At 38.4% G+C, this 15,765-nt stretch overlaps 1 protein-coding gene across 1 annotated transcript in view; it reads right to left on the bottom strand.

The window, feature by feature from the left end:
• The window catches only part of LOC107506015 (ATP-binding cassette sub-family A member 17), an 81,516-nt gene that overhangs the window by 58,228 nt on the left and 7,523 nt on the right, over positions 1-15,765 (bottom strand). Inside the window, 6 exon segments of the mRNA XM_036225891.1 lie at positions 2,220-2,479; positions 3,931-4,093; positions 5,530-5,657; positions 12,952-13,195; positions 13,197-13,214; positions 13,608-13,689. Of these exon segments, the coding sequence (XP_036081784.1) occupies positions 2,220-2,479; positions 3,931-4,093; positions 5,530-5,657; positions 12,952-13,195; positions 13,197-13,214; positions 13,608-13,689 (895 nt within the window).

Raw genomic sequence — 15,765 nt, forward strand, 5'->3', positions numbered from 1 at the left:
TAGGCTATCATCTGAATAGAGAGATGAAGCCAGCTCCATCTATACTCTCAGCCTCCAGGGCTACAGGGTTTTTAGTACTCCCCAGTGGACTACCTTTTCCACACAATTCACCTAGCAGAAAATAGAGCACATTGCTCTGACATATTTCATCTCAGAGTCTACTTGGAAATGCTGAAGTTTAATTATTAGAGATCTGTTTTACTTTGTTTAGGGAGAGATACTCTTATCTGAGAATGAAAATTGTTTTTTATTGCTAGGTCATATTGCTCAGTATAAAGTTATCTTAAAATTATTAATCTCTTTGTGCCTTAGGTTACCTCCTCTGCTACATAAGAATAATAGTAGTCGTCATCTCATAGAATTGTGTGTCATTCGGGGTCCCAAAAGAAAACAGATGTTGCATTCAAATTAGAATAATTGGAGGAGGGTTTATTTTTAACAGGCCTAATTACGAATGGCTGCATGAGGACAGGAAACCCTATAGCAGCAGTCCTCAACCTTTTTGGCACCAGGAACCTGTTCTCCTATGAGAATCTAGTGCCTGATAATCTGAGGTGGAGCTGAGGCGGTGATGCTAGCACTGGGGAGCAGCTGCAAATACAGATGAAGCTTAGCTCACCAGCCACTCACATCCTGCTGTGTAGCCAGTCCCTAAAAGGCCACAGACCTTACTTGCCTGCAGCCTGGGGGTTGGGAGCCCCTGCCCTATAGCACAGTCCAGAAATCTAGGGCTTGTAGCAACAGAATTTTTTACCACTCTTGGGCCCAAAGAGATAAGAAGGAAGAGAAGTTACTAGAACCCAGAAGGGGGAATAGTTTTATGGAGCAAGATATCTTGAGAGGACGGTGACCTGTTCTGCCAGGCTCCCACAAGTGGGAGCATGTTTTGGAATGCCTACAGGTCAGCCTTCAGGGCAGAGAGGAAGGTAAAAAATAGTGAGGAGTGAATCTGGAGGGCCAAACACACAGGATTTCATCGCAAGCTGTTAGGATGGTGAAATGAATCAGTGCTTCAGACAATGCCTAGTACATGGAAAGTACCATATACAGATACATGTTCTATTAAATCAATTGATAATGACACATTTTATGTCATTTTTTTTTTTGGTTGGATTTTGTTTCTTGAGCTATCCTAAATACTTTTTTTCTTTTAAAAGGAGAAGTGATCCATTTACATTTATTATTGTAACTGCCATGTTTGGTCTTCTGCTATCTCGTTTAATATTATACCTTCTGTTCTGTATGCTTTTTCGTGATTTACTTTGCTTTTGTCTTTCAGTATATGAACTATATTTTCTTTCTTTTTATTTTCTCCAGAGTTTTAAAAGTTATGTCCTACTTTTAAATAGTATTGGTGGTTATTTTTAAGTTTTTCATAAGTGTTCTTTAACCAACATTCGTCTAAAGAACATACTTAAGCATGAAATAGGAAACAGATGACCAATTCACTGACCTGAGTGTAAACATTTGATGCCTTCAACAATTTATTGTGGAAACAGTTTGACAAACAGAGAAGGGAAAACTCTCTCCTACACCAGAGAACAAAAAGGAGATTCCAACAACATACCAGAAGGTTCTAGCTTCCCTGTTTTATTTTTCAGTTGGTACAGAGTTAGCCTGTTGTCCCATATTTCTACTATAGCAGAAAGCAGTTCCTCACCTTATTAAAAAAGCTTTTTTTTAATTAAAAAAAAATTTTAATTTAAAAAATAAAAATTAATTAATTAATTTAATTTAATTAAAAAATAAATAAATGAACAAATAAATAGATAGATAGATAGATAAAGTACTTCGACATGCAGCCCCACAAGACAATATCAGTTCAACTGTTCCTGACAACTGATACACAGAGCAAACCAGACATCATTGGTGAGGTATTAATTTTGGATGATTTCTCCCTTGGTTAGTCATTGCACAAGCACTTCCTGAGCACCTACCATGTACAAGCCAGTGTGATAGCAAAGCAGGAACCATTAGGCTGGTCATATCCAAACTAAAAGCAGAGACTCAAGTAGTAACAATACATGGCATTGCCTAAGTTGCAATTAGATTAGAATGATGAAAGAACGTCCAAGTTCCAACTCATCTTGGAGGTTGCTCTGATACCCAAGCGACCTCTTACCTGCCTTGGCCTCATTCCTACTCTAGTCATTTTTCATTCGCCACTTCCATACATTCCTGCTCTGAAAGCGGCGTGTGTCCAACGTAGATGGGGTTACCTTCAGTTTTCTCTCTTTCTCCAGTGCAATGGAATTGATGACGATGAGCTCAATGCAGATGAAACTGAGCATGAGGAGAACAGGGAACTCGTTCTGAAGGACCAGGAAGAACTTGTCATGGACATAGGCTCCATATGGGAATCTCTTCACAAACACATTGAGACTCTCAAACATTTTGGTCGTTGCATTGTGAGCATGGTGCCACATGATGGCTTTGTCCAGTGCATGCTGTATGGCCAGGAAGCCTTCTTTGTTGTATCCTACATGAGAAAACAGCAGATATCAAGCATAAGAGATTCAGAAAGACTGAAGATACAAAACAACTGATAATGCAAATGGGTCATGGCTAGTTGTTCACAAAGACATACAGACAGAAGTAGGAGAGGCGCCCCTGTAGTCCACATGCTACAATATGGAAGAAAGAGCAGAAAGTCACAGTGGGACCCCTTTGGCTGAGCGATGGTGTCTTTTTTATCAGAAAATAGAGTAAAGGGGTCCTGGGCAGACAAAACGAGGACTATTTGATAGAAGTCTCCCAGAGTAGGGCCACGTCTTCTCCCCTGAGAACACAGGCTTGAGGGAAAGGATGCATTCTGGTTTTGATCATCTAGCACATATGAGATGGTTAAATTCAAAGCACTTGGAAGACACAGCCCCCTCACCTGCTGTGACCTGTGTCTGAGTTGTCACTGCTATTGTTCAAGGGTTATGATCACTGAATTTTGCTGTCAAGACTCAAAAACAGTCTTTACTGTTTTTGTAATCTGTGTCTCAATATAATGAGGCCAGATTTGGAAAAAAGTAGGTTGAAAGGCAAAGATCCCTGGTTTTGAGGTCTTTTGAGAGATAATAGCCCCACCTACAAGTGAGAGTTACTGGTCCTCAGTATGGGTAGAGCCAGGGTAGGATATGTCAACATTGGAATAGAGGTTACTAAGGTCTTCCAATGGCCCAGACCTAGGCAGATCTCCAGGATGCAAGATTCTGGGGACTATTATATATTCTTGATTGTATGTAGGAGAATTTCCACTGCAGAACTACTGATCTCTTTTCTGCAATGATGTGACTGTTAGCCCTTGGATTTGAGATTCCCACTTGGTGGGCTCGCAGGCCTAGAGCTTTAAGTCACTTTTGTGGTCATTCTACAACAACATGCAGATCATCAGCTTAATTTTCTAAGAGAAGTTAGTTCCCTAGAGGATGGTCACTCTGAACACCTAACGGAAAGATAAAAAAATCTACAGTGAAGCATGAGTCTTTCAAGAGGAGATTGGTTCATGGGCCTTCAGTCAGGAATATCACGCTAATCGCAAAGGAGAGAGGATAAGCAGATCTCTGTGCTGTCTCGTCACTTCTCCCATGGTCTGTAGAAAGCTAAAGATAAATATATATTTTTGCAAACAGAAATGTTAATACATACAGAAACATAAAGAAGGGACTCACGCTGTTTTTTCCTGTAAAATGGTGGAATTCTTCCCTCGAATAATTCAATACCATTACAAAACAATCAAATGCAGAACTCCTGGCTTAATTCACTCTCAAATGTAAGCGTTTACCGAATGTCATATTTCTAAATGTAACTCCTATAACCTCTTCTAAACTGTTAGTTTAGCAAGTATCTAGACAGCAAAAACAACACAAATAGCATTGCAAATATGCACAGCAGGAAGAAAGTGGCCGCGTTGGTGGTAACACACATAGGATTCCTCACCAGGGGATCCCCCGTCAGCATATTCAAAGTCCCGGGGTTCTTGGCTTGGATTATGAGGATAAAGAAAGTCTGTGCGCCAGCCTTCTACGTCATCTTCATAAAATAGTAGCCTCGAGGAGAAATAATTCCTCTGAAAGCAACTGAAATGCAAGTAATACTTAACCTATGAAGAATAAAGAAAAAACAAATTTGGTCATGAGATCCTGAAACTCAGAAGGCACAGGACTGAGCAAAGGTACGCTTGCTTGATATTGACATCAGCTGTGACTGGAGGAAAGGCTCCCACACTGGCAGATGTCCCTCTGGGGAGCACACCGCAGCAGTGGTCTTCCTTGCATTCTGCTTCAACGTCCCAGGAAACAGGTGAGGGGCTGCTGAGCCCTCTTCAGGAACAGAGTACAACAGAACGGTTCTGAGCATGAGCTAACCCCACCTGGATCCAAACCTGAAATTTCCTACTGAATAGCCATGGTGCTTTGGGCAAATTACTTAATCTTCTTGCCTCAGTTTCCTCATCAGTAAAATGGGAATGATATACCTACCTCACAGGTGCTCTGTGATCAAGCAAAATGGTCCCTGCAATGTGCCTGGCATTCGTAAGTGCTTGAAAAATGTTAGCTATTTTATTAACATGTCTGTCTCCAGCTATCAACATCCCATGCACGTTCTAACAATTAATCATTAGGTAGACTGTTTAGCACAAAACAAAAGCTGTATGTTACTGGTTTCCCCATCCCCAAACAGAAACCAAATATTACTGTGTTTAAAACACTGCCTTTTCCTTAAACAAGCAAACAAACAAACAAACCTACCATATCTGAAGTCTCTAATAGATTAGTAACAATGACAACAATAACTAATCCTTCTGTTCCAGATTCTGTTTTAAGTACTTTATAGGCGTAAATTCATTTAATCCTCACAACAACTCTGTGAGTTAGGAACTACTATTAATCTCATTATACTGACAAGGAAACTAAGGCTCAGAAATGTTAGTAACTATCCCAAGGGTATGCACCTAGTAAATTACAGTGCTGAGATTCAAGTCTGTGGAGTTTGGCTGGCATTGAGGCTTGCTTCTGTAATGAAGCAATTGAACATATGATATCCTGTATTCTCAGGACAGAGGCTTGCTCCAAACAAGTCTTTTTTTTTTTTTTTTTTTGTCCTTTAAAAATTTTTTTAAATAATTTTTTTTTAGAATTTTATTTTATTTTATTATTAGTTTGAAGCATACAGTACATTAGTTAGGCATTTATATAGTTTATGAAATGACCCCTCTCCCCCCAATTACTCTATAACCCCCTGGCTCTATACACTGCCATTACATTACTGCTGACTACATTCCCTATGCCGTGCTCCCCATCTCCATGACAAGTTCTCTATTTTAAAAAAATCAAAAACTGAAATGGACCTCAAAGTCCAAGTTGTGAAATGTAAAATCGGGAGAGTTGTCTTATCTCCTCTAGAAATAAGATGGCAGCCAACTGACAAAGCTGATGCAAGAACGCAGAGGGGCAGCTCAGGTAATAAGACTTCCTAATAAACTCTTGCTCAAGGCTGGTCAGCATGATAAGATAGTTATGGAAAAGATGTTCTTACCTCAAGTGGCAAAGATTCCTTGCTATCATTGAAGCTATGATCAAAAACAATTCCAGTCAATACATAGAAAGCTTTAGGATCCTGAATGATGTAACTTTCAAAGAAAGACACTGAAGAATAGCCTAGAACTACAGAGAGAAAAATCCAATCAGTGAGTGGCTGGCTGGAAGGCAAATGCTGCCCAACTATTCCCTTTATATCTAAGAAGATACAAGATTTTAGCTTCTCAGTTGAGGAGTGGCAGACCTCATTCACTCACTCATTCATTCTGCAAACATGAGCACATATGAGATGCCCAGAGCTATGCTAGGCAGTAGGAATACAGAGTCAAATGGTGAATCTAAATATCTTTGCAGTTCTGTAAGCTCTTGTATTCTAGTTCTCCTTAACTAGGTAGCACGCAAGGCTACAGTAGATGGAATATAATGCTTGTCCATGTTAATGAGGAAATATCTATTACTCCATTTCAGCCTTCTCTCCATGATTATAACAACCAAATATGGGAAACAAAATCATGAAAAAATTTAGATGATCTGATAGGAGAAATAATTTTTATGGTCAACCACTCTCGCATTTGACTGATTTGATCTTCCTTGAAAATAATTATTCCTCAGAATGTCAAAGGCACTACGACATGATTTATCATGCAGTGTTTTTGAGTGTAACGTCTGATTCCTTGTAGGTAATCAGTTTTTTGTGTCTGAAAACTTGTAGGACTTCTTATTCTTTTATCCCTGGATTCAGAAACATCACTAATATGCGTCCAAATTTGCCCTTTTTCGTTTTCCTGCTTGGAACTAGTAAACCGTTTCAATCTGAAAACATAGGTATTCTTCAGAAAGCTTTTCTATTGTTGCTTTGTTTTCCTTCCCTCAGTTGTTCCTTTTTCTTCCTTCTAGAAATCCTAATCGATGAAGGTGGGACTTCTAGTTCTGGCCTTCATGTCTATGACCTCGTCTTCTATAGTTTCCATTTCTTTGTTCTTTTTGCTTTACATTCTCAGAAGCTTCCTTGACTTTATTGCCTGGATCACCAACTGGACTTCAAATATGTTCATTCCATTATTTTCATGAAAGTTATTTTGATAATCATTTTTAATTTCCAAGTCCTCTTTCTGTTTCTTTCATTGTTTCATTTTCATAGGAGCTCAGTTTTGTTTCAGAGTGGCAATATTTTCCTAAATGTCTCTGAATATACTAAGAATTTTTTATTAACTAGGCTTAAAAAACAGAGCATGCATATGGTAAAAATAAATCCTAATGATATTAAAGATTAGATGGTGAAGTCATTCATCTACCACAGGCCCCTAAGACCCCCATCATGACACAATCTCTGTAAGCTAATTTCTTTTGTATGTTTCTCAAAAAAGTCTATGACTTATACTTCTTGGCACAATGGAGTAATGGGGACTGGATTTACCCTCCTACCATAAATAACAAGAACACTGAACAAAACAAACAAACAAAATCATGTTTTCAGATAATGGACAATAAATAGCACAGTATTATGATTCTTAAGACATGAAAAACAAACCAGGTGACCACTGATTACCCCGCTTTTCTGTCTGAAGACCATAGAACAGAGAAGGGAATCCCAAGCAGAACATAGCTCTGTAGCTGAGTTTATACAGAGAGATTAGAGTTCGAAGTGTCTGAAGTGGCTCAAAGTTGTTCAGAGTTCCAAAGAGGAGAAGCTATGCAGAGAAATAGCCCTAAGAATCTGCACCGAGGAGCCCTTTAATGAATACTAAGCACACCCTGCCTATGGTACCAGGAAAGTCTGAGCTAAATGGTGCTCAGAACCCACATGAGACCAGGAGGCATTTGAGTTCTGACCATCCGTGGAGATAACTTGAGGCATTGAGAAGAGGCCCCCGAAGAGTCACAACTCAGTAGTGAGATAAATTAACTTTGAAGTAAAAGCTACTCTATACGTTCCCTCCAGAAAAGGTTAAAAAGGCTTGTTGATGAACAGAAAACATGTGTCCTGACTTTCCTGTCATGTTTTGTCTTTTTATCTGTGTGTTGCATTCTGAAACTTTTTCAAATCTATCTTCCAATTCACTAGTTTTAGTTTCAGCTGATTTTTTCACATTTTGATGTTTTTTTCATTTCTAGATGTTCTGTTTGGTTCTTTTTTTCAAATCTGCTAGATAATTCTTTATAGTGATATGCTATCTACAAACATTTCCAGGTTCTTCTTTCTTTAAATCTAGTAAACAGTGATTTTATAATGTAAGACTGACAATTATTTTACCTGAGATCTTTCTAGTTCTGTTTTCGCCGTCTATTAATACTGATCACTCTTGGTGTTTTATTTCCTAGCATGTGCGCTCATTGACTGTGATACATTTGTGATGGCTCATCTTTGAGATACAGACCGATGGTGGTACGTTCTCCAGAGAAGATTTACATTTGTATCTGGCAGTCCAAGCCTCACTCCACAGTTTGAAGGGTTTTTTGTTTTTGTTTTAACAACCAGTTGATGTGAATTTGAGCTACAAATTTCAGGGAGAGGCGACCTCGCTGCTGAGCTCAGTTTTGACGCAATTTTCCCTGTGGTCCCTCAGGGTTCTAAGTAAGGCACGTTTACCCCCTAAGGGCATAGGCATTTGGGATCCTAGCTTTATGGGGAGATGGTCTCTCATGAGAAGTCACGCATTGAATGAGCCTTGACTTCTTCTTACTCTCTGTGCCTTACAGGGCTATGAAAACTCTAGCTCGGTTTCCCCTTTTATGATGCATATTTCAGCAAAAGCAGTTCAGGGCCTCCAATGACATCTTTGGGTTCTTTCCTTCACCCAGATTTTTTTATTTAGGAAAATATCTAAGACTATGGAAACATGTTAACAACATAGTAAGTAAAAAAACAGATTACAAAATAGTTCACACAAGACGATCCTATTTTTGTTTACATGGTTAGAAAAAGGACAAGAAGGGTATATACCAAGATTTTAAATACAGCTTATATCTGGGTGATAGGAGTCTTAGTGAATCTTAAAGGTAAATCCTTTTCCTTTTTTCTGTGTATTTTTGCCGTTGTTGTTCTTTTGTTTTCTTCCCCTTAAATTTCTTTTCTCTCCCTCTGTCTCTCTGTTTGTCTCTGTCTCTCTCCCTCTCACAAACATACCACACACACACAGACACACACACACACACACATTTGGTTAAATTAAAAATAACATACATATAGGAAGGTATACAAACACAAATGTTCAGTTTAATGAACAGTTATAAAATTAACATCTAAGTAATTACTCTTTGAATCAAGAAATAAAATATTTTTTACCATAGATTGTTTTGTCTAGGTAGTCCTTTACTATTTATTTAGTTCTTTAATGCTTTCAAGAACACATTTTTAATATCTATCCAGCATTTGTTTTGAACAAGAGGGTTAGTCCAGATAACCTAGTCTTCCATATTACCAAAAAAGGAACGGCAATAATCTCTTTCCCAGAAATTCCTAGGGAAAAAAAAATCTGTGTTTACTTGACTCTTACTGAGTCAGGTGTTCTCCCTGGACGAATCACTATAGCAAAGGGACTCCCAAGTGCAGACTGGTGTAGATACAGGTTACGCAACTCATTCTGAGCCCAGGGTAGAGTCATTATTGGCTGGGAGAGGAATCAAGCCTACAGGGAGAAGTAAGCCCCCAGATAGTCCGTCTATCAAAAGGATGAATAAATGCTGAGAAGAAAAAAATATATAGAAATCTACCATAACTCGGAAGGGACTGTCAAATTACTGTTTGTCATTACTTCTAGGGTGGAGAATCTCCTTAGGGGAATCGCATGAAGAGGAAAAATTAATTTTTATTCCTTAGCTTTCTATATTGTTTGAAAATTTCAGTGCAAAGAATACTTCTATTTACTCTTAAATGTAAGGGTCTTCTCTTTTCATTTTTAAATTCCAGAAAAATACATCCCAAATCATTAACAAAGAATTCTCCTGGGAAGTGAGATTCGGGATGGGAATTTTAACTTTTTATTTTGTTTCATGTATCATTTTGTAAGAAGGCGAGAGGGAGGAAAGAACAGCAGAGGGCTGTTTGAGGACAAGAATCACTCTTCCTGAGAACATCCAGAGAAAGAAGACTGCAGTGGCAATGTAGGGAGGTGGAAATAAAGGAAGATTATGGTATCACAGGACTCCCAGCAGAAGAGAATTCCAAAGTGAATGAAAGCCTCCTAGTTACAGTAGGACAAATAATGAAGACTGAAAAGAAAGCACTGGATTTGGCAATTAAGTGAGTCATTAATGACATTTTCTTAGCAGATGACAGTTTACTATTGAAGGCAGAACATAGTTATAATGAGTTAAGAAATTAGTGGAAAGTGATAAAAAAGAAATAACCTTTCAAAACATTTATTAAGAAAAAAATTAAATTGCCTGAGGTAGGATCTTAAAGGGAAAACAGAATAGGAAATATTTTCTTTTAAAATGGAAGTGATTGAGGTTTATTTGAATGTGAGGCCAAAATTCAGCCCAGATGAAAAGAATGGATATGTAGAGAGGGGAGAAGCTACTGATTTAGAAAAATACAAAAGAGGCAGGAGGGCTTCTGACTAATCACTTCTCACTCCAAAATTTATCTTAAATTCATCTACACATCTCCATCTCCCTAGTTCAAGCCATCATCTTTTCCCTCCTGAATGTCTGCAAATACTGTTCCCTTCCAATCGCTTCTAGAAAATAGCCAGAGAGCTCTTTTAAAAGAAATTACATCATACAACCTCTCTTCAAACCTCTTCGACAGCTGCCTTCTGCATGTAAAAGAAAACCCAAACACTTTAATAAGGTCTGCAAGCTCTAGATTATTTATGTGGCTCCTACTGACATTTCAAATCTCATCTCAAACCACTCTTTCTTGACTTACTTCAGCCTCCTTTGATGACTTTCAGATCCTCAGATACTTCAGGACCTGGCTACTTGCTGTCCCCCTGCCTGGATAGCCCATAACTCCCGAAACTCACCACCCTCCCATTTCACTGTGTATGAAAAAGGGGTCACATACTAAACCTGACGAGCTCAGGGGAAGCCAGCATGGCAGGCCCTACAAACTCAGAGACTGAAATTGACCACATAAGATGATCTGTACATAAAATTCCTAACTAAAAGCTCATCATGGCAGGTAGTCAGTCGCATGCTGGGCTTGTAGCTTTCTTGCCAAAGGTCAATCTTTACCTTAACTGAGTCTGTCTATTATCAGCTTTTTGCATCTGAGATAACATACCCTTGGAATGTCAGAGCCATCCTTTTCTGGACCCCTCTGGGCACAACCTACTAGCACCAGAGCACAAGACCACAGAACCCCTCATTATTATCTTGTTCCCTGGATACCATCTCTATGTGCTATAAATGTTAATTATTAACTATCCTGTACTTACCAATGTAAGGAAGTATGTGTCCCTCCAGTTTACTTTTTATCCAATCCCAGAGACTTCCCCACTTTGCTTTCTCTCACCCCTTTAATCTACCACCAATGAATTTCATGTAACCCCCTTATGTCTCCTCCTTCACTTCTAATGTATAGAATAAGCTGCAAAACTGCCATTCTCCAGAGCATTTTTTTTTTTTAATGCCTACAGCACCTGGTCTTCCAAGTACTAACCCGGCCCGACCCTGCTTAGCTTCTGAGATCAGACATCGGGCTTGTTCAGGGAGGCATGGCCAGAGACGATGGATCGCGAACCGAGGACCTTCTGCGTGTAAAGCAGATGTGCTAACTGCTACACTATGCAAGCACATCCTCCAGAGCATTTTCTTAATGCATTGAGATTTTGCCTCCCGGCAAGTGTCGTTAGTTTCAATCAAATAAACTCATTAAGATTCTCTACAGGTTGGGACATTTTTTTATGACATCACATGGCTTGTTCTTTATCATCATGTCTTATCTAAATTATCACATCATAAGAGAAGATTTCTGGTTTTAAAAAATTTCATAATCTCTTGTTTATAAAAGGTAGCTGAGTCAGAGCCATGCCATGCCACCCTGAACAAGCCCGATCATGTCTGATCTCAGACGCTAAGCAGGGTCGGGCCTGGTTAGTACTTGGATGGGAGACCACCTAGGAAGACAGGTGCTGTAGGTGTAAAAAATAAAAATAAAAAAATAAGAGATTGTAAGATGACAAGTTCCTTGCAATCTGTGAGGTCAACCAAGGGTTGCCTCATCTAAAAAAAAAAAAAAAAAAAGTAGCTAAATTAGAATAGTATTTTAGGATACCAGGCAAGCATAAAGCACAGCTTTCAAAATGGGGGTTCCCACACATTTTACCACTGAGGGCTTTTAAAGAATTGTCCCCATCGAGTGGTATTCAGAGCTGGGAGAGAAGGATGTTTTCTTTTCACTTCTTACCTTATTTATTATTAAAATATTTTTACAAAAGCATGTATTACAATTATAATAATTTGGAAAAATTAACTCCACATTTTGTGGACTCCATATTTTGAAAATTTTTATCTACCTAACTGCATGGATTCATTCAATAAATATGTGTTGAGTAGGTACTGCGTGCCAGGCACTATAGTAAGCACAGTGATGAATAAAACAGACATGACCCTCTGTCCTCACAGAGGTGGACCCTAGCAGGGACAGACAACACACAGAGAGTGAGTGGCAATGTAATTAAACATTTTTCAAAATGCTATGAACATATCCAATGGGGTCTGTGAGAAAGAAAAAGACGGAGGCGAGAAACCTAAAACCTATTTGGCTGCATTCCAAAGGGCCATTTCAGATGAAACCTGAGGATAAGAAGGAGTAACCCACAGGAAGGGCTGGGGGCAAACTTTCTGTCAGAAGGGAAGAAAAGCTCACAGACTCTAGGGGCTGGAAGATGGTAATGTGACCAGAGTGTGGGAGCACGAGGAAGAGCAGAAATAGGTAAGGCCAAAGAGGAAGCATGGCCAGACCTTGGAGAAGGGTCTGGTTGACTCCATGCAATGGGAAGCCACTGAAGAAGCTTATGCAGGAGATTGGCCAGGTCCTAGTGACCTTTCAAATATCTTTCTGTCTGCACAATAGATACTAGATTAGAATGGGTCAAGAGAAGGCGAGAGATCGATTAGAAGGTGAATTTGAAATCTCTCAAATGTTTTCTATTTTTTATTAGTCAGAGACATGTTATAACTGCAAATCGGAGTTTCTGGATTAACATAAAATAACCGGTGTTACTACACTGAGTTAAAAACAAATACTTAACATTTTAATTAGCCCTGAAGCCTGTGACATAAATGGACAAATCTCCAATGTGTTGTTTGAAATAATAAAAAGTACCTCATGGACTGCTTTCCCTCCATGACCACCTCTGCACACTCTAGAATTTGGAGACTCCAGATTTGGAATCACTACCGAAAGAATTCTGAGGAGAACCTTCAAACTATATTTTATAAAATACCCTCCTTATCCTTTATGTCTAACCTTCAAACTCAACATCAAAGGTTTTTTCCACCATTTCAGTGATAGCCTTCGAAGTTTCACTTTTGGAGGGGATATAAACTAGTTGAAATCTACTTTTCAGAGGAAAATTATAGAAGAATTCTGGCAGTGAACTGATATCAATTGGGTGGTAGTTGATAGGAGGTCTTTTTCTTGGCAAACTACTGAAGCGAAGATACATTACAATTGCAGAAAATAGTAATGGCGTCAAGATTTCAAGGACTGTTAACAAGAGTCTTCCGCTTCTAAAATAAAAATGAAAGCTATATGTTAATCCAAAATAAAAGACAAGCGTAGGTAGCTACATGGCAAATGTTCTTCCATTAAGAACCCTTTCATTTCTTCCAGCCACCCTGAACAACACATGAAAAGAAAAAAATAGAATAAGAATTAGATAGAGATATCTCATTTTAACTTTGTTATAACACCAATGGCTAGAAATCAGTAACAATGATGTCATCTTTAATAATTAGGGTTAACAGAATTACTGTAAAAACATGGCTCACTTGCAGAAAAGAGCCTCTTTACAATTAAAGTTCTTATTTTTTTCTTTAATCCATTTTAGAAATCAATTTAACTTAAACATTCAGTCTCTCCCAAGGAGACTCACATTTTCCCCCACAAATAAACATACCCACCTTTGAAAGGAAATTCTTCCAGAGAAGAAGTTTTAAGTTCCTGAACATTATTGTTTTTCTAGTTGAAGAGGTGGAATCACCCCTAGTTGGGAAACAAATGAGGAAAACATTATGCAGAATACAAAAATGTTGAATTACTCTTTCATCTTTGGAAAGCTTTCTTCTCCTGGACTTTGAAAAAATTGTGCTAGACTAGTTTTCCTCCTTCCTTTCTAGTAGTTCCCTCAACCCTTTTTGCTAATTCCTCCTCCTCCTCTCCTCAGCCTGTAAATATGAAAGTGCTCCAGGGTTCCGTCTGTGAACTCGTTTCTTTTCTGGCAACAGTCACTCTATATGTGACCTCGCTCAGTCTTTTGGGTTTAAATCCCATCTATATGTTGATGACTTCTAAACTTATATCTCCAGCCTTGACCTTGCCTCTGACTCTATGCCTAAATATCCAATTGCCTGCTTGACATGTCCAAACTGGGCTACTCATATTTTTCCTAAAAGATTATCCTACAGTCTTCCTCGCTTCAATTAATGTCAGTTCCATTCTTTGAGTTACGCAGGGTTATTCTTAATTCCTCTCTCTCTTTTACATCCTAAATCCAGCTTGTTAGCAAATCCTGTTGGCTCTACTTATGAAATATACTCAGAATTCAATCCCTTTCACCACCCCTACTCTTAGCACCCTAGTCCAATGCAGCCTCATCTCTTGCCTGTATTTCTACAATAGCCTCTTCAGTGGTATCAATGCATCCACCCCTGCCTCCCGGTGATCCATTTTCCATGCAGCAACAAGAACGGTCTTTATCAAGTCAGGTCACGCCCCCTCCTCTGCTCAAAACTCTAATGGTTGCCATCTCACTTCAAACAAGAGCTTAGCCTTATGATGACCTACAAAGCTCTTATGATGACCTACACAGCCCTTTTTTTTCTCATCTCCTCTCATCGACTACTTTACTTCCCCTCTTTCTTCCTGCTCCTGTGTCATAGGCCTGGCTGCTGACCTAGAATGGAAAGAACATATTTCTGCCTTTGCATTTACTATTTCCTCTATGGAGCACACACTTCCCTCATGTATCTACATGGCTGGCTCTCCTGGTTTTTTTTTTTTTCAGATCTCTATTTAAAAGTCACTTTCTCACATTCTAAGTGAAATAAGGCATCTGCAAAAGGACAAATATTGTATAATTCCAGTTATATGAAGTACTAAGAAAAGTCAAATTCAAGAACACAGAGAATAGAATAGTGGTTACCAGCGGCTGGAGGAAAGGGAAATGGGGAGTAATTATATTTTTATTAAATTTATTGGGGTGACATTGGTTAAAATTATGCAGGTTTCAAATGTACAATTCAATAATACATCATCTGTATATTGTATTGTGTGTTCACCACCCAAAGTGGGTATGTTTTTTCAGTTTGGGATGATGAGAAAGATCTCAAAATTGATAGTGGTAATGCTTGCACAACAATGTAAATGTACTTGACACTGCTGAACTATTACATTTTAAATGGTTAAACAATAAGTTATATATTATGCATAACTTACCAAAGTTAAAAAAAGTATCAAGCATTTGTTATACCCTTGATCATATGTCGTATTGGGCACTGGACCCAAAAAGAGCATAGTCTTTTGGGTAAAGTGGAAAAATATGCCTCCATTATACCAAAAAAAAAAAATTAAAATTAAAAACAAATAAATAAAATTTGTCACTTTCTCAATGAGGCCTTTCTTGAGCATCACATCTTTCAAAAACATTATTATTTTGTCTCAATCTTCCCTGTTCATTTTTCTTCTTAGCTCTTTTAAACTATTTAAGGTGCTGTTTATTTACTTATTTATCTTATTTAATCTGATTTCCCTACTAGAAGTTATGCTCCTTGAAGGCAGAGATTTGTTTTGGTCTTTTTTTTTTTTTTTAACCACTGAATCCCCATACTCAAGAGCAGGGCCAGCACACAGGAGTCACTCAGTAAATAGTGAATGAATAAATTAATTAATCAAAGTATATGCCATTCCCATCAGATATGTCTGGAGCAGACATAATTGTGAAGAAAGGAAAATACTTTGGATAGCAGCTAGTTCCTTCTCTTTTCACTCTTTCTATCCCAAGTGTAATATATGCTTTAATTTTTAGATACTACTACAATGAGATTTTCATTTCCAGAAAAA

Source organism: Rousettus aegyptiacus, unplaced genomic scaffold (assembly GCF_014176215.1).
Source record: "Rousettus aegyptiacus isolate mRouAeg1 unplaced genomic scaffold, mRouAeg1.p scaffold_m13_p_8, whole genome shotgun sequence".
Classification (NCBI taxonomy): domain Eukaryota; kingdom Metazoa; phylum Chordata; class Mammalia; order Chiroptera; family Pteropodidae; genus Rousettus; species Rousettus aegyptiacus.